Raw genomic sequence first — 23,473 nt, forward strand, 5'->3', positions numbered from 1 at the left:
GGGAGAAGAAGACATCCTGCTGAGCAGGGAGCCCGACACAGGACTCAATCCCAGGACCCTGAGATCATGACCTGAGCTGAAGGCAGACCTCCACCGACTGACCCACCCCGGCGCCCCATCCATGCATGTAACTTTGTATCTTCTTTCTTTTAACTACATATTTCCTATTAGTTACATTAAAAGAGGTAGATGAAATAATTTTAATATTGTGTTTTATTTAAACATGAATATATATAAAATATTTCCTTAACATGTAATAAATATATTTAAATTATGAATGGTACACATTGTCCCTTTGGACAACTGATCTTTTTCTTTGTACATAGCCCTTGAAATCCAGCAAATAATCTGTATTTTTACAGCAATCTCATTTCCGACTAGAAACATTTCAAGTGCTCAGTAGCCACATGTGGTGGGGTGGTTAGCCTACTGGATAGTAGCTCTGGAAAGAAAAGGTAGTTTCCCAGAGAAAATTTTAAAATCCCTCTAGTGTTCAAGATTTTCTCAATTATTTTTAATATTTTTTATTAAATATTTCAAACAAATCTAGAAGGAGAATAGTAAAATTAGTCTGAATGTTGAAAGTTCTCAAGATTTAGGACATTCTTATTTTAACTTTTTTTTCATTTTTAATAGAAGATAGTTGACATACAGTATATTAGTTTCCAATAGACAACATAGTGCTTTGACAATTATATACGATAGAAAATTGTGATGAGCATCATAATAAGTGTTACCATAGAGTTATTACAGTCTTACTGTATAGTCTATCATGTACTTTCTCCATCCCCATGACTCCTTTATTATATAAATAGAAGTTTATACCTCTTCATCCCTTCACTTATTTTGCTTATCCTCCCATGTCCCTCCCTTCTGACAACCACCAGTCTGTTCTCTGTATGGATGATTCTGTTTTTGGTTTTCTTTGTTCATTTCTTTTGTTTTTTAGATTCTACCTATAAGTATATTCCTCTGGTGTTTCCCTTTTTCTGTCCGATTTATCATGCTTAACCTAATATTCTCTAGGTCAGCCGTGTTGTCATGACTAGGAAGCCTTCCTTCTATCTAATGGCTGGATAATACTCTAATGTGTTTATAGACCATATCTATATTCATGCACCTACTGATGGACACTGACAGTTTCCACATCTTGTCTAATGTAATAATGCTGCAGTAAACATAGGGGTACAGTCTCTCTTTGAATCAATATTTTTTTTTTCTTGGGGTAAATACCCAGTAGTGAATAATAATAATAATACCCAGTAGTGAATAATAATAATAATAATAACAACAACAACAACAGGAGTAATTGGATAAATGGTATTTCTATATCTAATATTTTGAGGAATCTTGTTACTGTTTTCCACAGTAACATTCCCACCAACAGTGCAGGAGGAGGATTCCCTTTTCTCTACATCCTCTCCAACACTTAGTATTTCTTGGCGTTTAATCACCATCCATTCTGATTTGGATGAAGTGATAGCTCATTGTGGTTTTGACTGCATTTCCTTGTTGATGAATGATGAATGAATGAAGAAATGTCTATTCAGGTCCTCTGCCCATTTTTAATCAGGTTCTTTGTTTCATGTGTGTGTGTTTGGTGTTGAACTCTGTAAGTTCTTTAAATACTTTGTATATTAACACCATATTGAAAATATCATTTGCAAATATGTTCTCCCATTCAGCAGGTTACCTTTTCATTTTGTTAATGGTTTCTGTCACTGTGGAAAAGTGTTTTAGTTTGATGTGGTCCCAATAGTATATTTTTTGCTTGTGTTTCCATAGTCTGAGTTTACAGGTCAAGAAAAATGTTGCTAATAAAGCTAATGTCCAAGAGTTTACAGCCTATATTTTCTTTCAGAAGATTTATTGTTATCGGCGAAGAGGGAAGAGTTTGACTTCTTCTTTGCCAATTTGAATGCCTTTAATGTCTTTTTGTTGTCTTATTGCTGAGGCTAGGACTTCCAGTACTATGTTGAATAGCAGTGGTGAGGGTGGACATCCCTGTCTTGTTCCTGATCTTAGGGGAAAGGCTCCCAGTGCTTCCCCATTGAGAATGATATTTGCTGTGGGCTTTTCGTATATGGCTTTTAAGATGTTGAGGAATGTTCCCTCTATCCCTACACTCTGAAGAATTTTGATCAGGAATGGATGCTGTATTTTGTCAAATGCTTTCTCTGCATCTAATGAGAGGATCATATGGTTCTTGGTTTTTCTCTTGCTGATATGATGAATCACACTGATTGTTTTACGAGTGTTGAACCAGCCTTGCGTCCCAGGAATAAATCCTACTTGGTCATGGTGAATAATTTTCTTAATGTACTGTTGGATCCTATTGGCTAGTATCTTGTTGAGAATTTTTGCATCCATGTTCATCAGGGATATTGGTCTATAATTCTCTTTTTTGGTGGGGTCTTTGTCTGGTTTTGGAATTAAGGTGATGCTGGCCTCATAGAATGAATTTGGAAGTACTCCATCTCTTTCTATCTTTCCAAACAGCTTTAGGAGAATAGGTATGATTTCTTCTTTAAACGTTTGATAGAATTCCCCTGGGAAGCCATCTGGCCCTGGACTTTTGTGTTTTGGGAGGTTTTTGATGACTGCTTCAATTTCCTCCCTGGTTATTGGCCTGTTCAGGTTTTCTATTTCTTCCTGTTCCAGTTTTGGTAGTTTGTGGCTTTCCAGAAATATGTCCATTTCTTCTAGATTGCCTAATTTATTGGCGTATAGCTGTTCATAATATGTTTTTAAAATCGTTTGCATTTCCTTGGTGTTGGTAGTGATCTCTCCTTTCTCATTCATGATTTTATTAATTTGAGTCTTCTCTCTCTTCTTTTTAATAAGGCTGGCTCATGGTTTATCTATCTTATTAATTCTTTCAAAGAACCAACTCCTGGTTTTGTTGATCTGTTCCACAGTTCTTCTGGTCTCGATTTCGTTGAGTTCTGCTCGAATCTTTCTTAACTCTCTTCCTCTGCTGGGTGTAGGATCTATTTGCTGTTTTTTCTCCAACTCCTTTAGGTGCAAGGTTAGCTTTTGTATTTGAGTTCTTTCCAGTTTTTGGAGGGATGCTTGTATTGTGATGTATTTCCCCCTCAGGACTGCTTTTGCTCTATCCCAAAGATTTTGAATGGTTGTATCTTCATTCTCATTAGTTTCCATGAATCTTTTTAATTCTTCCTTAATTTCCTGGTTGACCCTTTCATCTTTTAGCAGTATGGTCCTTAACCTCCACATGTTTGAAATCTTTCCAAACTTCTTGTGATTTAGTTCTAATTTTAAGGCATTATGACCTGAGAATACGCAGGAGACGATCCCAATCTTTTGGTATCAGTTCAGACCTGATTTGTGACCCAGTATGTGATCTATTCTGGAGAAAGTTCCATGTGCATTTGAGAAGAATGTGTAATTGTAGATTTGAATGGTTTATTTGTGATTTTTCTTGTTTCTTGAGGGAGGCCTGTTATTTTTATAAATTTGACTATTAGGACTGCTTTTGCTGCATCCTAAAGATTTTGAACTATTTGTTTCCATTTTCATTGGTCTGAAGGTAGTTTTTCAGTTTGCTCTTTTATTTGTTCATTGACTCATTGGTGGTTTAGTAGCACATTGTGTAGCCTCCGTGTGTGTGTGCTTTCTTGTAATTGGTTTCTAGTTTCATACCATTTTGATCAGAGAGGATACTTGGTATGATTCAGTCTTCTAACACTTCTTGTGGGCTTGTTTTGTGGTCGAATATGTGATCTGTCTTGGAGAATGTTCCATGTGCAGTGGAAAAGAATGTGTATTCTGTTTTTGGATGTAATGTTCATACATATCTGTTAAGTCCATCTGGTTGAATATGTGGTTCAAAGCCACTGTTTTACTAATTTTTCTGTGTGCATATGATCCTTCCATAAATGTAGGTGCCAAAAACCCTACTATATTGTATTACTGTCAATTTTTTTATGTCTGTTATTTGTTTTATATATCTAGGTGCTCCTATGTTAGGTGCATTAATATTTACAGTTGTGTCCTCTTGTTGGATTGATCCTTTTATCATTATGTAATACCCCTCTTTTCTTACAGTCTTTTTTAAAGCCTGTTTTGTCCCAGGGCACCTGGATGATACAATCAGTTAAGCATCTGACTTTTGGTTTCAGCTCAGGTCATGATCTCAGGGTCGTGAGAGTAAGTCCTGCCTTGGATTCCACACTCAGTATGGACCCTGCTTGAGATTCTCCCCCCCAACTCTCTCTCTGCCCTTCCCACTCATGCTCTCTCTTTCTCTCTCTAAAATAAGTAAATCTTAAAAAAAAAAAAAAAGCCTTTTTTGGTCTGATATAAGTTATTCTGCCCTGAGTTTTTTTTTCCATCTTCATTTGTATGAAATATCTTTTTCCATACCTTCACGTTCAGTGTATGTGTCTTTACGTCTGAAATTAGTCTCTTGTAGGCACCATGTAGATGGGTCTTGGTTGGGGAAGAGGGTGTTTATCCATCCAGTCACCCAATGCCTTTGGATTAGAGTATTTAGTCTGCTTACATCTAATTATTTATAGGTGCCTACTTACTATCATTTTGTTAATTGTTTTCTAGTTAACTAGTTCCTTTCTTCTTCTCTTACTTTCTTTTGATGATTTTCTGTAGTGCTATGCTTGACTTAATTTTCTCTTTACTCCTTGTGTATCTGTTAAACATTTTTAGTTTGTGGTTGCCATGAAGTTCTTATATGACATGTTTATGGCAGTCTGTATTAAGTTGACGGTCAGTTAAGTTAAAACACATTCTCAAAGCACTACACTTTTGCTCCTCATCTTTGATTTTTATATATGGTGTAATATTTTTTATTTTGTGTATCCCTGCACTTATTTTTGTAGATATGATTGATTTTACTTCTTTTGTTTTTCAACCTTCATACTAGCTTTATAAGTGATTGATCTACTTTCTTGACAATATGTTTGATTTTACCAGTGAAATTGCTCCTTTAACATTTTCTTCTAGTCTTGGCCTTTTTCTTTCTTTTAAACAAGTCCCTTTAACATTTCTTGTTTGTTTTTTAAAAAGATTTACTTATTTATTTGAGAGAGAAAGGGAGCCCAGGTGGGGAGGAGCAGAGGAAGAGGGAGAGAGAGAATCCTCAAGCAGACTCCCCTCTGAGTACAGAGCATAATGAGGAGCTCAAACGACCCCAAGATTAAGACCTGAGCTGAAGTCAAGAGTTGGCCACTTAAGGAACTGAGCTACCCGGGCACCTGCCTCTAATATCTCTTGCAAGGCTGCTTAGTGGTGATTAACTCCTGTAACTTCATGTGTCTGTGAACTATCTGTCCTTCAATTCTGAAAGATAACTTTGTCATGTATTCTTGGCTGAAGGTGGTTGTTGCTGTTTTATACCCCCCACCCCAGCATTTTGAATATATCATGCTACTACTTACTGGCCTACAAAGTTTCTGCTGAAAAATAATCTGATAGCCTTACAAGCCTTATATGTAACTACTTGCCTTTCCCTTCCTGCATTTAAAGTTGTCTGGTAGTTAAAATCTGACATGTAAATTATAGGGTGTCTTAGCGTAGACCTTCCTGGGCTCATCTTATTTGGGGCTCTCTGAACTCCATGAATCTGTGTTTTTTGTTCTGCACACTAGGAAACTTTTCAACTATTATTTCTTCAAATTTTCCCCTTTCTCTTTCTTTTCTTCTGGAACCCTATATTGTGAAATGTTAGTGTGCTTGATGTTGTCCCAGAGATCTCTTCTCTTACTCTCATTTTTTTTTTTTTTAGATTTTTTTTCTTTTTGCTGTTTAGCTTGGATGGTTTCTACTACCCTGTCTTCCAGGTTACTTATCCATTCTGCATCTTCTGATCTGTTGTTGATTCCTATTAGTGTATTTTTCACTTCATTGTTGTATTCTTCAGTTCTGATTTTTTTTTTACATTTTCTTTTTTTAAATCTTTTTTTATGTTTTCAATCTCTTTCAAGTTTTCACTGAATTCTTCTACTCCTCTCTCAAGTCCAGTGAGTAACTTTATCACTTTTACTTTGAACTCTTTATCAGGTAAAGTGTTTATCTGTGTTTCATGTAGTGCTTTTTCTGGGGTTTTGTTATTCTTTCTTTTGGAACATATTTATCTCCTCATTTTATCTGACTCTCCATTTTTGTTTCTTTGTATTATGTAGATCAGCTATGTGTCCATCCCAGTCTTGATGTTAGAGGCCTTATGTAAAAGACATCCTATGTAGCTCAGAAGTGCAATCCTCCTTGTCACCAGAATCAGTCTCTCCAGTGGTGTCCACCATGTGGGCTACAAGTACCTTCCTGTCATGACTTTGTGATGTGCTGATGGATAGGCCTGGCCACCAGTGCTTCTGGCTGCAATGTCTGACTATGACTATTCAATGCATGGCATGGTCAGCAGGACTTGCCTATAGAATGGCTGTTTGAGAGGCCTGCCAGCAACTGTTGCAAGCATGCTGTGGGTATGGTGAACACTGGTGCAGCTGGCTGAGAGATTTGTCTGCAGTTGTTGCAGCCATGCTGCTGGTGGGGGCTGGGTCCCTCCTCCCTCCCACCGTATCCTACATATGGCAGAAGTCACTTTCAAATGGCTCTGGTCCTGGCCAGGGTGAGCACCAGGTGTAGCAGGGCAATAGTGACTTTGGGGGCTGCCAGTCCCAATTGAGACCACCCACCTGGGGCTGGCAAGGTGGCAGCAACTTTGGACTAGTCACTGCCAGGACTGGTCTGCAGGGCAATGCCAGGGTGAGGCAAGCACAGCTACCAAGGTAGAAGAGAGTATCAAAACTGGCTTCTACTAGTATTGGGCCAACTTGACAGATGGAGGGCAAGAAAAATGGCCGCCACAAGAATTTCTGTCTCTGGAGAAAGTCTACCGATTCATGCTTCTGCAACACATGCTCTAAAATTAGTCAGCAAATTTGCTTGCCCTATATGCCACACACCTCTCATGCTGCTGCCTCTGTGCTGGCTCTCATGTGATATTGTGTGCTGGCGCTTTAGATGGGAGTCTTTCTTCCCTGTCCCCCTCTGCTTCTCCCAGTTAAGCCCCACTGATTTTCAAAGTCAGGAGTTTTAGGGTCTCATATTTCCAGTACAGATTCCTAGGGGGCGGTGCCTGATGTGGGGCTTGGTCTCACTGTCACGGAGGACCTCTGCACCCACGTGATATCTGCCCACCTGTGGTTACTGCACCAGAAGTTTGGCCCCTGACTGCATTTCTGCCCCTCCTGCCCTGCTCCATGTGACTTTTCCTTCATGTCTTAAACTGCAAAAGAGCATTTCTGCTAGTTGTCTCCTCATTTTCAGAGAGTAACATTTTCTGTAGTTGTGGTTTGGTGCCTCCAGGGAGGAGATGAGCTCCAACTTCATCTTGCCAAGCTCTCTCCACAAATCAGTTTCTTGAAAAAAAAAAATCTCAGTAGGGAAAAGAGAAAATAGGCCAAGGATTTTAGCAGGCAACTTATATGAAGGTCAAGCAGAAATAGCTAATAAGCATAAAATACTTGTTTTCACTAGTAATCAGGAAATGAAATGAAATTCAAAATTTGATACTATAGATACTATATATTGGCATAATTTTTAAGTGTCAGCAGACCAAGTATTAGCCAGCATGTGGCATAACGTAAATCCCATATGGGACAATAAGCCACAGATGATTAGTGTGATTTGGGGGAACAGTTTGATGGTGTTAAGTAAAATTGTGATCAGTCTGTGGAAAAATTTGTGGTGATGTGTTTGAAGACATGTGTACCATAATGTTTATTGGAGTGGTATGATAGTAAGCCATCAGACATGACTTAGATGTTCATCAGCAAAAGCATAAATAATTTGTCGTATGTTAATACAACAAACATTTTGCAGGTGTTCAAGATGAAAGATCAGGCTGGATGTTCCTGGACCAATGACAAAGGAAAAGATAGGGTTGAAAATGGTGTATAAGTGTGTTACCCTTTATCTACAGTTTGGTAACATGAAAAAACACTATTGATTGCTTGTGGGTACCTCCGTATTTAGCAATTAGATAAAGGTAAATTCCAGATAATGATGTGGTCTGGTGAGGGCAGAAGAATGGGAAAGGCAAAGTATATAGAGAGGACCTCAACTACATCTATTATGGTTTATGTGCTTAGAAATATGGGATAAATATGGCTGTGTGTTAAAGTCTAATAATACTGAGTGGTGGGAACATATACATTTAAAAAATATTTTTCTGCATGATATATTTTTATTTTTAAAAGGGGGTTTATGATAAATAATGCCATATAACTTATCAAAATAAAATTCAGGTTTTAATATCAAATTCACCATGAAATCCAAGATAAATTTAAGTTCAAATCAGAAGTATTTAAGAAACTCAGCATCATATATGAAACTAATGGCTTTTACTACTGTTTTTTAGTGAACTGTTGCTAGCCCCTTTTGAAGTAAGAAGCTAAGAGTTCTCTAAGATCTTATGAGTAGCCCTTTCCAAGTAGATTTGGTAGTTAGTATTTGGAGTAAACTTACATAATTATGGTCAGCCTCGTTTGCACTAACCCTTACATGGTTTTGAAACTGTGAACAAAACCAGGTGTGTGTGTGTGTGTGTGTGTGTGTGTGTGTGTGTGTGTGTTTAATTTACTTCTCCAGTTGCCTGTTTTCAATCAGAGATTCAAGTGTAAAATAACATTTGGTGCAGATTTTTTCTCTGGTTTAATGATTTTCTGTTTCTTCTATTAAATCGAAAGCCAGGTATTTATAAGCAAGAGTAATTAAAGAAAGTCATATAATAAAAGGACATGTATATTTAGACCCCTTTCACTGAACACTGGGTTTCACTCAAACAGTGCATTTGCGCAGATGTTGGGAGAAGGCAGCCTCAGGGATGCAGCTTTTTTAATATAATGTAAACAAGTGATCTCTGATCTCAGTAATTATTAATAATATTTCTTTGAGGGGTACCTGGGTGGCTCAGTGGCTTAAATGCTGTCTGCAGGTCAGGTCATGATCCTGGAGTCCTGGGATCGAGTCCCGCATCGGGCTCCCTGCTCCGTGGGGAGTCTGCTTCTCCCTCTGCCCCTCCCCCCTGCTTGCATGCTCGCTCGCTCTCTCTCTCAAATAAATAAAATCTTAAAAAAAAAATTATTTTTTTGCATCCAAGAGAGATGTGTGCTGCACAATAAAGCATTAATGGCTAAAATAGACTTCTGACAAACTTTTATTAGACAGTATGAAGTATGCATTCATAAATAAGTACAAATAGCACTTAATATTATCATTTAATGAAGATGAAGAACAGTGGAAAAACTACAGACCATAGTACATAGTAAAGTTGTGGCATTCTCAGCAAGAACTACGTTTACAAATTTGCAGGCAGACAAATTAAGCTTGAAACTTGATGGAATTTCTAGAAGAGGCCCTAAAAGAACTGTCTTACCTAGAGAGGTTAGCAGTGAAATTAGCAGATAACTCTCTAAATTTTAGCATTTTTTCAAGGCCAACTTGCTTTACCAACAAAGTGGCCTGAATATCATTATGTCAGTGCTGTAATAGAGTGTTAAACTTAGGTATTCAGTAATTCTATTTTTATACCAGCTCTCTCACTAACAAACAGGCTGCTTATCTTTTCTATGGTACAGCAACCTTACTGCAAAATTAGCTATTCAAAATTATTTGTCAAGGCATATCTACTAGTACCTTCTCACACCTATACCACAGCCTAAAACTCATCCTCAGCTAAATTATAGTAAGTCTTCCATCATCTCAATTCTATAGCACTTCTATTGAGCATGATAAAACCTTAAAGTACTATGTAATATTTATAAGATTGTTCTGTATTGGGGGCACCTGGGCAGGGCAATCAGTTAACCATCTGACTCTTGGTTTCAGCTCAGGTCATGATGTCAAATGGTTGTGAGATCAAGCCCCATGCCAGGTTCCACATCCAGCATGGAGTCTGCTTGAGATTCTCTCCCTTCCCTGCCCGACCCTCTCCACTACTCAAATGTTCACTCTCTCTACAATAAATCTTGGTGTATCTGAGTGGCTCAGTTGGTTGAGCATCTGCCTTCAGCTCAGGTCATGATCCTGGCATCCTAGAATTGAGCTCCTGCTCAGGGCTCCCCTGAGTGCTTCTCCCTCTGCCCCTCCCCCTGCTCATGCTCTCTCTCAAAAAAATAAATAAAATATTTTTTAAAACTCTTTTTTAAAAAAGATTGTTCTGTATATTCTACACAAGTTCACATTATGAGACTATAGATGTGGCTCGAAATACAAAGTACTGACTTGACTTTTGTTGCCTTTAGATAAACTCAGGTTAGAGTAACACTTAGAAACTAAATGAATACTTTTACAGAATAAATATGAAACTAATATTATCAAAATAGTTATATTTTTATTTTCATAATTCCCTGAATGTACACCAAAGTCAATCTAGAAAAAGAGATTAACTCTTTTTTATTATTCTTTCAGCCCTGCACAGCATGTCACAGATCATTTGCATTCAATTTTCTGAGCTTTGTTCTGTTCCTTAAAAAAGGATGTCAAAACTCCAAGCAGGGAACACACATTCTTCTTTAATTATGCTTTTTCACCCTGTTGAAGAAAGACTAACTTTTTGGCATTTTCTATTATGCTTCTACTAATCTAATACCAACATGCCTGTAGCTGTAACTAATGACATATTAAGTATTCCTAAACTATCTGCTAAATAAATAGACACAGACAAAAAAGTATATGCTAAAATTGAGAATTCTATCTGTGGCAAGATCACCGTGAACAGTGGTGCAGGTCTTTACCTTTTTTGTTCTTGGATTAAATGCCATCATCTTTGTTCTCAGAAAGCTTGGCATACACTGTCACAATGGAATGTGTTGCCTTTCCTCCTGAGATAGGACATAGTAACTCCTGACATTTCAACTCCTGACTTGAATGTAGATTTCAGAGGTCTGCTTATTTCCATGACAGATGGGCGGCTTGCTTCTGGAAGGCTGCAGTTTTGACGGGAGCCGGCTCTCTGAAAACCACCACGATTCTCCAAGTGTGTCACCAGTTCTCCCTTGCTGTGTTGGCTGGATTCCCCAGGTAAGGCAGCCCTGCCTTCGGGATCAATAGTCTCGGCCTAGGTATTTTTTGTTTACTTTCTAATCTCACCTGCATTTGAACAAATTTATAGTGTCTTTTATAATGTTTAAATGTATGGGACGTTTTAAAATCTTTGTTATGGAAAGAATAGCATTATAGTTTTCAATTTCTAAGTAATGTATATATACCCTGCTAAGAGCAAAAGCCTTTAATGGTAATATGGGTTACCAAGTATTATGTATTAGCCATGCAGAAATCGACAGTGTGGACAGGCTAATACACACCTGTTGTACTGTGGCCCTCTGCTGGGAATAGGTAGATGAAGAAAACAGGTCTTTTTCTTTTTCTTTTCTTTCTTTTTTTTCTTTTTTTTTCTAATTCGAGTATAGTTGGTACATAGTGTCAGGTCAGTTTTGGATGTGCCACAAGGTGACCTATGCCCACCACGGTTAGAGCTGCCACCTGCCCCTAGGGCACTGTCACATCACTGTTGACTCCATCTCCTTTGCTGTCACATTCATCCCCACGACTCATTCCATAGCTGAGGGCTGGACCCACTGCTCCCTTCACTCATCTTGCCCATCCCTCCACCCCCCACCCTCCGCCAACCACCAGATTGTTTTCTGTATTTAGGGGTCTGTTTCTATATTGTTTTATTGGTTCATTTGCTTTGTTTCTTAGATTCCACATAGAGATCAAATCATATGGTGTTTGTCTTTCTCTACCTGACTTCACTTATCATAACACCCTCACACTTTATCCATATTGTCACAAGTGGCAAGGTGTTACTCTTTTTTGTGGCTGTGTGTGTATACAAGAAGCACTATCCATCTGCTGTGCTGTCAGTAGACAGTGTTGCTGCATCTGTGTCATGGTGTTGTAAAGAATGCAATAATAAACAGGAAGTATGTGTCTTTTCAAGTTAGTGTTTTTGTTCTTGAGTAAATATGTAGAAGTGGAATTGCTGAAAAGTTATAATATTTCTACTTTTAATTTTTTAGGTAACATCATTACTATTTTCCACAGTGGCTGCACCAGTGTGCATTATTCCCAGCAATAGTGAACAAAGGTTCCTTTTTTCCACATCCTCATCAGCACTTGTTATTGCTCATCTTTTTTATACTAACCATTCTGACAGGTGTGAGGTAATCTCTCATTGTGCTTCTTTGATTTGCAATTATTTGATGACAGTAACATTGAGCATCTTTTCATGTGTCTGTTGCCATTTGTATGTTTTCTTGGAAAATATCTACTCAGGTCCTCTACCTATTCTTTAATCAGATCATTTGTTTTTCAGGGATTGAGCTGTAGAGTTTCTTTGTATATTTTGGGTATGAATCCCTTATCAGATATATCATTGCAAATATCTTCTTTCATTCAGTAGGCTGCCTTTTTGTTGTGTTGATAGTTTTATTTGCTGTGCAGAATCTTTTTATTTTGGTGTAGTTCCAGTAGTTCACTTTTTACTTTGTTTCCCTTGCCAGAGGAGACATACCTAGAAAAATGTTGCTAAGACTCATAACAAAGATCTTACTGCCTGTGTTTGCTTCTAGGAGTTATATGGTATCAGGTCTCACATTTAAGTTTTTAACCCATTTTATTTTTGTGTATGTGTAAGAAAGTAGTCCAGTTTCATTCTTTTGTAGGTAGTAGTTTTCCCAGCACCATTTGTTGAAAAGATAATCATTTTTAAATTGTGTATTCCTGTATCCTCTTTCATGCGAGCGTAGGCTTATTTCTGGGCTGTCTGTTCTTGATCTGTTTGTCTCCTTGTGTTAGTACCATACTGTTCTGATTACTACAGCTTTGGTGGTATATCTTGAAATCTGGAATTGTGACACCTTCAACTTGGTTCTTCTTTCTCAAGATTGCTTTGGCTATTTAGTGTCTTTTATGGCTCCATACGAATTTTAGGATTGTTTGTTCTAGTTCTATGAAAAATACTATGGGTAATAGGGATTGCATTGCATCTGCAGATTACTTTGAATAGTGTGGGCATTTTAACAATATTTTTCCAATCCATGAATCTGGTATATATTTACATTTGTTTGTGTTCTCCTGAATTTCTTTCATCAGAGCTCTATCGTTTTTGATTACTCATATTTCACCTTTTTGGTTAAGTTTTTCCTGGGTATTTCTTTCATTTTGGTACAATTATAAGTGCAATTATTTCCTAAGTTTCTCTGCTACTTAGTTATTAGTCCATAGAAATGCTACAGACTTCTGTATATTCATTTTGTATCTTGCAACTTTGCTGAATTCATTTATTTTATTTATTTATTTATTTACTTATTTATTTTTTTTGTAGAGTCTTTAGGGTTTTCTATCTGTAGCATCCATGTCATCTGCCAACATTGACAGCTTTACTTCTTTACCATGTTGGATGCCATTTGTTTCTCTTGTCTGGTTGTTATGTTTAGGACTTCCAGTATTACTTTGAATAAATGTGGCAGTAGTAGACTTCTTGCCCTGTCCCTAATCTTAGAGGGAAAACCCTGTTACTCACCATTGAGTCTAATATTAGCTGTGGGTTGGTCCTACAAGGTCTTTATTATGTTGAGGTATGTTCCCTCTAAACAAGCCCCTTTTGTTGAGAGGTTTTTTTCATGAATGGATGTTGAATTTCTTTGCTTTTTCTGCATCTATTGAGATGATCACATGATTTTTAGCCTTCATTTTGTTAATGTGGTGTATGCAGATCACATCCCCAGAATATATCCCACTTGATTGGTGAATGATCCTTATACTGTATTGTTTGCTGAATGTCATTTGCTAGCATTTTGTTAAGGATTTCTGCATCTATATTCTTTGGGGATATTGGCCTGTAGTTCTCTTTTTTTGTAGTGGCTTTGTCTGATTTTGGTATCAGGGTTATGGTGGTTTCATAGAATGAATTGGAAAGCTTTCCTTCCTCTTTGATTTTTTGTGATAGTTCGGGGAGGATATTAAATCTTATATAAATGTTTGGTAGAATTTACATGAGAGGCTATCAGGCCCTGGACTTTTGTTTGTTGGGAGCTTTATGGATTACTAATTCAATTTCATTATGAGCACACAGTCTGTTCAGATTTTCTACTTCTTGATTCATTCTTAGAAGATTTGATGTTTCTGGGAATCTCTCCATTTCTTCTAGATTGTCCAATTTGTTGGCATATAATTTTTCATAGCAGTATTATATAGTCCTTTGATTTTATATATTTGGGTCCTCTCTTTTTCTCTTGATGAGTCTTGCTAAAGATATATCAATCTTGTTCATCTTTTTAAAGAACTAGCTCTTGGTTTCATTGATCTTTTCTAAATTTTTTAGTCTTTATTTCATATATTTCTACTCTCACCTTTATTTTTTCTTCTTTCTACTAACTTAGGTTTTTTGTTTTGTTTTTTTTTTTTCCATTCCTTTAGGTGTAAAGTTAGATGGTTTGAGGTTTCTCTTGTTTCTTGAGGTAGGCCTGCATCACTTTAATTACCCTTTTTTAGAACTGCTTTGGTTGTGTGCAGATGTTTTTGTACTGTAATTTTCATTTGTTCCCATGGGTTTTTTTTATTCCTTTTAGATTTCTTCATTGACTCCTAAGTAGCATGCGACTTAGCTTCTACCTGTTTGTGTTTTTTTCAAACTTTTTCGTATAATTCAGAAAATAAACTTGATATGATTTCACTCGTCAATAGACTTATTTTGTTGACTAATAGTTGATCTCTTATAGAGAAAACTTCATGCCCACTTGAAAAGAATGTTTTCTGTTGTTTTTGCATGGAATGGTCTGTATATATCTGGTCTTACATGTCATACAAAGAAATGGTTTTATTTGTTTTCTGCCTGGATGATCTCTCCATTGATGTAAGTGGTGTGCTGATGTTCCCAACTATTATTGTGTTGTATCTGCTCATGTTTGCTTTGTATTTAGTGTTTGAGTATTGGGCACATAGTCACTATTGTTATATGCTCTTGTTAGACTGATCTTGTTATCATTGTGCAGCACCCTCCTTTGTCTTCTACAATCTGTTTTAAAGTCTGTTTTGTCTGACATACATGTCACTACCTTGGAGTTTTTCCTACTTCTATTTTCGTGGATTGTGTTTTTCTCTCCATTTTCAGTGTGTATATGTCGTGGGGTCTAGAGTGAGTCTTCCACAGGGCAGCGTAGAGATGGGTCTTCTTTCACTATCCATTCATTCACCCTGTGTCTTTTGATTGGAGCATTTGAACCATTTCCATATAAAGTAATTATTGAACAAAATGGCAGGACATTATTATCATCATTTTCTGGTTGTATTTGTAGTTCTTTCTTGTTTCTTTCATCCTCTATTTCCTTGTGTCCTTGTGACAAAGGACTTTCCAGAGTGTTAATTTGACTTTCCCTTTATTTTTTGTGTATCTGTTGAATGTTTTCATTTTGCAGTTACCATGAGGTTCATATACAGGATCCTAAGTGGATAGCAGTCTGTATTGTGTTGATGGTTACATAAAGTTTGAGCATATTCTAAAATAATTTCATTTTTACTCAGCCCTTTGATGTTTTATGTGTATGATGTCATATTTTATATATTTTTGATGTTCCTTAATTTCTAAGATAATTACTACTTTTTTTCACCTTCATACTAGCTTTTTATGTGATTGCTCTATTATCATTGCTGTATGTTTGCTATCATTGATAAAATCTCTTTCATTCAGGTTTTGTCTGATTATAGCCACTTCCTTTTCCCCTTAAAGAAGTCATTTCAACATTTCTTTTAAATTTTTTTAAATTTTTATTTATTTATGATAGTTACAGAGAGAGAGAGGCAGAGACACAGTCAGAGGGAGAAGCAGGCTCCATGCACCGGGAGCCCAATGTGGGATTCGATCCCGGGTCTCCAGGATCGCGCCCTGGGCCAAAGGCAGGCGCCAAACCGCTGCGCCACCCAGGGATCCCTCAACATTTCTTTTAAAGCCTGTTTTTAATAGCGATTAACTCCTTTGTCTGGTAAACTCTATATCTCCTTCAATTCTTTTTTTGAAAGATTTTATTTATTTATTTATTCATGATAGACAGAGAGAGAGAGAGAGAGGCAGAGACACAGGCAGAGGGAGAAGCAGGCTCCATGCAGGGAGCCCGATGTGGGACTTGATCCCTGGTCTCCAGGATCGCTCCCTGGGCCAAAGGCAGGCGCTAAACCACTGCGCCACCCAGGGATCCCCTCTCCTTCAATTCTGAATGATAAACTTGTGGAGTGGAGTATTCTTGGTTCTAGGTTTTTCCCTTTCATCACTTAGAATATATCATGTACCTTCAATCTGGCCTGCAAAGATTATTGAAAAATCAGCTGACAGCCTTGCGCGGTTTCCCTGTATGTAACTAGTTGCTTCTCTCTTGCTGCTTTTAAAATTCTATCTTTATATTTAATCTTCAGCATATTAATTGTTGTTTCATGGTGTAGACCTCCATAGGTTCATTGTGTTTGGAGCTTTTTGTGCTTCCTGAGCCTGGATGTCTGTTTCCTTCCCCGGGTTAGGGAAGTTTTCAGCTACTATTCAAATAAGTTTTCTGCCCCCCTCTCTCTCTTTTCTGAGGCCCCTATAATACAACGCTGTCCAGAAGATCCCTTAATTTGTCCTCATTTTTTAAAAGTCTTTTTTCTTTTTGCGGTTCCACTTGGGATACCCTGTCTTCTAAGTAGTTGACCCATTGTTCTGCATCCTCTAATCTGCTACTGATTCCCTCTATAGTTTTCAATTCAGTTATTGTTTTCAATTCTGATATTTTTAATTTTCTCTTTGTTAAAGTTCTTACAGAGTTCATCTACTCTCCTCCCTAGTTCAGTGAGTATCATTAGGACCATTACTTTGCTTGCCTCCATTCTGTTTAGTTCTTGAGGATTTTGTCTTATTCTTTCATTGGGAGCATATCCTTCCTATATTCCTATGAATTAGCAGACAGCTATTTCTCTTACACCGAAGTGGTCTTGGGTATGGTCATCCCCTGTGTAGACTATGTGCCTGGTGACTATGGCTGAGAAGTCTGGGGACACTCTGTGTGGGGGCTGCCCTGGTGGAATGGCCATAGCTAATGTGGGCACAAGCTGGGGCCATCCCAGCTCTCTTCACACAGAGGGCACCTGGCAGTACAGCAAGCAAGCTGGGGTATTCTGTGTGATCTATTCCAGAGAGTGCCATGACCAGTCATCTGGAGCCAAAGTGGTACAGGCCTGGAGTGTGTGGGGGTGCTCTGCACCTTCATCAACATGGTGCTACAGCTGGAGCTACAATGAGTGCTGACTAGGGGTGTCCCAGTGTGTGTTAGCCTGGGACAGCTTTAGGGGGGATTCTTGGGGCTGGTTTGGTGAGGTAGCAGGCTGGCAATGGTACCTAGACTATGTTGCCATCTGTGCTGTCAAGGTGGAGGGCAAAACATAATCCATCACACACCAGCCTCTTCAACCCAGAGAGAGTTCCAGCAGCTTCCTCACCATTTGACAGACATTCTAAGGCTGGATCTTTTCTATTCTAGTTGCTCTTTTAAACTGCTGCTTTTTCCCTGTGACCCAGTGTGTGCAGAGCTGGAATGGGCTGGGGGCCTGGGGCTTGCCGAGGCAGCAGGCTGGTTATGGCACCTGCCTTCGGTGTGCATTCAAGGTGGAGGGGAACATAAACCATGGTATTCCCCAGCCTCTTGACCTGAGAGAGTTCCAGCAGCTGTCCCACTGGTTGGCAGGACTCTAGGCCTAGTTTCTTTATACTCCAGTTGCCTTTTTAAACCATGGCCTTTTTCTGTGTCTCTGTGCAGAGGAATCAGTGTGTGGCCCTCAGTATGTCCGTCCCCACTGTAGTTCATCATGTTGGAGGAGGTTCCCTCTGTTACCTGGTTTCCCACTCTGTTCTCTTTGTGGTCCTCTGCTGTGTTCAGTAAGCCTGCAGACCTCCTTCAGGATATGCTTTCAAAATAGCTGATGACTTGGTGTCCATCATGGAATTCAGCGTCATCCTCCATCACCATGTCAGACCCACCCAAAAACTGGAAGAAAAGAGTCTTGACAAAGACTTAGTTCATTAACATTTCCCTCTTTAAAACCCTCAATTATTGAAGAACTTTCAACAATGAAACTTGGGAGATACTTGCCTTTAAAACAGGACACAGTTGTAGATAAACCATGTGACTCCTACTTAATAAAATTTTAAAATATAAGTATGAATATAAACTTTAAAGTTTTGATTCTACATGTGATGACTAAGATCTATTTCATATACTGCTTACTATAAGAAAAAGTGGTGCATTAAATTTTCCAATAATGATAATTCTCATTATAAAAAATAAAAAGCAACAGAATATTTTTAGGAAACAACAAAATAAGGCTGTAGTAATGATTGGCAGGCATTGGTCCAAGAGCTAAAAGAGGATCCTCTAACCTAAAAGATCAATCCATATTTCTGAAGTATCTCATTTTCCTGCATATTAGCTTTATTGTCTCTAGGATTGGAGTGACTTATCAGATAGAAAAGAGAGCAGTCAATGTTTATTTCCATCTGGCTATTATTAACAGGTATGATAACAAAACTAGAAGTTATATGTAAAAGTTAAGGTTGGAATTTGCAAAGAGTTTTTAACCATAACATATAAAGTTGTATATGATCATAGAGACTAATTCAAATGGATCCAAATTAAGTGTTCATTCTCTGCGAAACAAAATCCATATAATGACCTCAGTGGAGAAAAAGGTCAGACATGTATAAGCCCCAGCAATAAAAACAGAGTGCAGAGAATAATTGGGTAGTTAGAAATGCAGAAAAAAATAGCTTGGAGCAATACGGACATAATTGGCCAGAAACTGAGTGCAGATTGGGAATGTAGTGTTACGGACAATGCCAGTCTGTTACTGGGTGGTATGCAAAGCAGCATGATATTACAAGACTCAGAATTTATTGCTTCATAGTATTTTACTTTATCATTTCTATCCTATTTTATTTACCACACTTTAAAAATAATTTAATTAGAAAAAATAGCTCATGTACAGAGAGAGAAAATTAATTTGAGTATTTAGCCAATAAAAGAAATGGCTCAGATATTATGAATTTTTTTACTTTTATGAAAGGGATTTCCTTCATAATGAAAGGATTTGTGGCCATCTCCACTGCTCTGTCCCTCCTCCCCAACTTCTCATCCTTTCCTTTACCATGAGCTCTTCCTTTTGTATAAACTTAGCATCTCTGGCCATTCTTGTGTGAGAGGAGGCACACTACCAAATGCATTAGCACATAGCATACTGGAGCCCTGCTTCCCTAGCTGATGAGCTGGGGGCTTTGGGCCAAGTTCCAAACCCTCCAATCCAGTTTTCTTATGTGACATTGGAGACAGTGATGTGTCTACAGCCCCGGGCTGAGGATTGAATAAGTTTCTGTGTATGTGAAGCATACCTAGCATAGTGCCTCACATGTGTAGGTCCCACTTGTCCTGATGCTAATATTTTTTAATGTTTTCACATTAGTGAAAACTTCATACAGTGCTTTTGTGTTTACCAAGTGCTATCCATCATCATTAAATACTTACATTCTTAGAGTTACACAGACAAATAACTTTCTTCCATCGGAACATTTTGTTAAGTGGGCGAGCAAACAATTATATGACTATAGCTCAGAGTTTTAAGTACAATTTACAGGTTCATGCAAACTGTCTGGCAGGTGAGGGAGGCCTCAGATGTATGACATGTAATTGGATGGAGGAGAGTTGTCCTCAGGGAGGAGGGAGCTTCTCTCAGAACTGTAGTCACAGTATGAATAAGAAGAGATCCAGGATAAATAGAAGAATGCTAGAGGCAAGGCATTTCACAGAGAAGAAGCAGCTTGCTTACTTGCAAGGTGGTATGATCTGAGAGCCCTAGGGCATCCTGGGAACTGCAGGTCTGGCACATCTGGGATGTACGGTTCATGTGGGAGGGGATGTAATTAGAAAGGTAGGCCAAGATGGGGTTCTGGTCCAAGATGGTGACATAAGAAGACCCTGAACTCATGTCCTCCAAGACACACCAAATCAGTTCTTCCTGAAGACCCTGAGGTCTGGTTGACCATCTCTGCACAACAACTTTGCACACAAATCACATAGAGAATGGCGCAGAGATCCCGTTCTACAGAGACTAAATAGAGAGCATCAAGAGAGAGGATACACGGTAATGAAAGGAACTACCACACTGTGAACTGGAGCAGCTAGGAGTAGCGCTGAGGGACTGTGGTGAGCCGATTCAGCTCCCATTCCAAATGACAGGGGAGCTGCTGCACCACACTCTGGGTAGAAAGGGCTGGGGAGCACCACTGCCTCTTCCACATCTGCCTTCATAGCGCATGTGGGAACAGAGTCCAAGTGCCATGGCCAGTTTTCTACCCACAGTGGGCCCTGCACGCCTAGCCCACATAATTCTCAGGTGTCACACCAAGGTGGTGGCTCCAGCACAATAGACACTGAGATACCCCTTGTTCAGCATTCACCACAGCACTAGTCATTGCACCAAGGGAACAGAGGTGTGTGGTATGTAATCCAGAACACTCCAGGTGGCTTGCTAGAGCTCCCTCAGCATACAACACTCTGAGACCTCCTGGACCAGGACTACTTCAGCTCCAGAGGCCCCACCCAGGTGCCTCCTGCTGAACAGTAACAAGAAAAAAGAATTTTTAAAAATGAGGATAGGTTAAGGAGTATGTTGGACAACATCCAGCAAACATTGGCATTATATGGATCCAAGAAGAAGAAGAAAGAGAATGGGGTGGAAAACTTACCTGGAGAAATAATGAGGGAAGACCTCCCTGCCCTGGGGAGGAAGCAGACCTCCATGTCCAGGGAGCACAGAGAGCTCCAGAGACAATGACCCCAAGGAGAGCCACACTGTAATCCATAGTCATTAAAATGGCAGAAAGTAGTGTCAAAGAATTTTAAAAGCAACCACAGAGCAGCCACGTACACGAGAAACCTCTTAAGGCTCTCAGCTGATTTTTCGGCAAAAACTTTTGATGTCCCAATGAGAAGGGCATGATATATACAAAGTGATGGAAGTTAAAACCTCTAACCAAGAATACTCTACCCAGCAAGTATGTCATTCAAAATTGAGTTAGTTTCCCAGACAAAAGTTAAAACAAGTTCATCACCTTAAATCTGGCCCTTCAAGAGATGTTAAACTGGAAAAGAAAATACCATAATTAGAAATAAGAAAATTATGACTAAAACATGGAATAGGGAGTAAAGAAGCAGTTCTTTAAGAGTGTATTCAAACTTAAATGACCATGAACATGATATGGACCACTGTATATTTCAGATCCTGTATATGAGCCTCATGCCACCACAAACCCAAAACCTATAAAAGATACACAAAAGATAAAGAAATCCAAGCATAATATACAGAAAATCATCAATCACTAAGAAATAGCCAAGAAGAAAAGCACAGAACAGAGAAGAACTACAAAACAACCCAAGAACAATGAATAGAATGGCAATAATTAATACTGAAAGTGGACGTGGTCTAAATACTTGTCGATAAACACAGGTCGATGAATAGATAAGAAGATAAGGCCTATGAGAGACTCACTTCAGATCTCCAGACACATACCATTTATGTAGACTGGGGGGAAAGCCAAGGTAACAATACTTGTACAAAATGGACTTGAAAACAGATGGTGACAAGAGTCTAAGAAGGCCATCATGTAATGGTAAAGGGGTCAGTCCATGAGGATGAGGGACAGTTGTATTTAGGCACCCAACATTAGAGCACCTAAATACATAAATATTAGCAGACATTAAACACCAAGGAGACTTCAACACCCCACTTACATCAGTGGAGAGATAATCCTTGCAGAAAATTTGTAAGGAAACTGCCACAAAACAAGTCATAATAAATTGTAGAAGAGTGAAATCTTTTTAGGTAACTTGTCAGAACACAAAGGTAGGAAACTATCAATCTCAGAAAAAACTAGAACACACACACGGAAGTTAACATGCCATTAAACAGTGAGTCATGGAAGAAGAGGAAATTAAAAGATAGATGGTGACATATGAAATTGAAAACAGTGACCTGTATGCTTATTGTGCACGTGAAACTAATTTAATACTATGTTAACTATACTGCAATTAAGATAATAGTAATTTTTTTAAAAAAAAGAAAACACAATAGTCTAAATTCTTTAGAATACAGGAAAAGCAGTTCTAAGAGGGAAAAGCATACCCATACAGGTCTACCTGAAGAAACAAGAAAAATTTCAAACAACCTACCTTGCACCTAAAGGAGCTAGAGAAAGAAGAACAAACAAAACTTCAAACCAGCAGAAGGAAGAAAATAATAAAAGAGCAGAAATAAATGATAAAGAAACTAAAAAAAAAAAAAAAAAAAAAAAAAGTACAGCAGATCAATGAAACCAAAAGATGGTTCTTAGAAATGATTAACTAAATTTATTAATTTCTAGCCAGAGTCATAAAAAAAGGGAAGATACAGAGGATGCAAATTAACAAAATCGCAAAGGATAGAAGAGAAATAACAGCATGGAAATGCAAACGATTTTAAGAAAATATTGTGAAAAATTACACATCAACAAATGGACAACCTGGAAGAAATGGATAAATTCCTAGAAACATATAACCTTTCAAAACTGAAACAAAGTCCAGGACCAGACAGCTTCAAAGGTGAATTCCACCAAACATTTAAAGAGGAAGGAGGAAAAAATAAAAAAAAATATAGAGGAGGGAGAATGTCCAAATTCATTCTCTGAGGCACCACCCAGATACCAAAACCAGACAGAGGTAGCACATAAAAAGAGAAATGTAGGCCAGTCTCTCTCATTAGCAAACCAAATCCAACAATATATTTTTAAAAATCATTTACCATAATCAAGTGGGATTTACTCCTGGAATGCAAGGGTGGTTCGAATTTTCAAATCAATCAATGTGACACATCACATCAATAAGAGAAATGATTTGAAAAATAAAAACATATTTCAGTAGATGCAGAAAAAGAATTTGACAAAGTACAACATCCATTCATGATAAAAATACTCCACAAAGAAGTTTAGAGGGAATGTAGCATAGCTCCACATAACAAAGGCCTTATATGAAAGACTGACAGTGAACATCATACTCAATGGTGAAAAACCGAGAGCTTTTCCCTTTGGCTCAGGAACAAGACAGAGATGTCCACTCTCACTGCTTTTATTCAATGTAGTCCTGGAAGTCCTAGCCTCAGCAACCAGACAACAAAAAGAAATAAGAGCCATCCACATTGGTAAGGAAGAAGTCACACTTCCACTGTTTGCAGGTTATGAAATATTATATATAGAAAACCCTGAAGGACCCTACTGAAACTAGAGCTGGTACACAAATTCAGTAAAGTCACAGGATACAAAATCAATATACAGAAATCCATTGGGGTAGCCTGGGTGGCTCAGCGGATTAGCACCACCTTC

At 38.2% G+C, this 23,473-nt stretch overlaps 1 protein-coding gene across 8 annotated transcripts in view; it reads left to right on the forward strand.

Moving 5' to 3' along the window:
* Positions 1–23,473, forward strand: part of DYNC2H1 (dynein cytoplasmic 2 heavy chain 1) — a 341,068-nt gene that overhangs the window by 303,955 nt on the left and 13,640 nt on the right. For all 8 annotated transcript variants that reach the window (XR_012028538.1, XM_072821767.1, XM_072821765.1 and 5 more), the window contains one exon: positions 10,948–11,064. Coding sequence is in view for 7 of the 8 variants with exons in the window: in XM_072821767.1 (XP_072677868.1) it covers positions 10,948–11,064 (117 nt within the window). In the remaining variant the exon portion in view is untranslated. Of the gene's footprint in view, positions 1–10,947; positions 11,065–23,473 lie in introns of those variants that run through there.

Source organism: Canis lupus, chromosome 3 (assembly GCF_048164855.1).
Source record: "Canis lupus baileyi chromosome 3, mCanLup2.hap1, whole genome shotgun sequence".
Taxonomy (NCBI): Eukaryota; Metazoa; Chordata; class Mammalia; order Carnivora; family Canidae; genus Canis; species Canis lupus.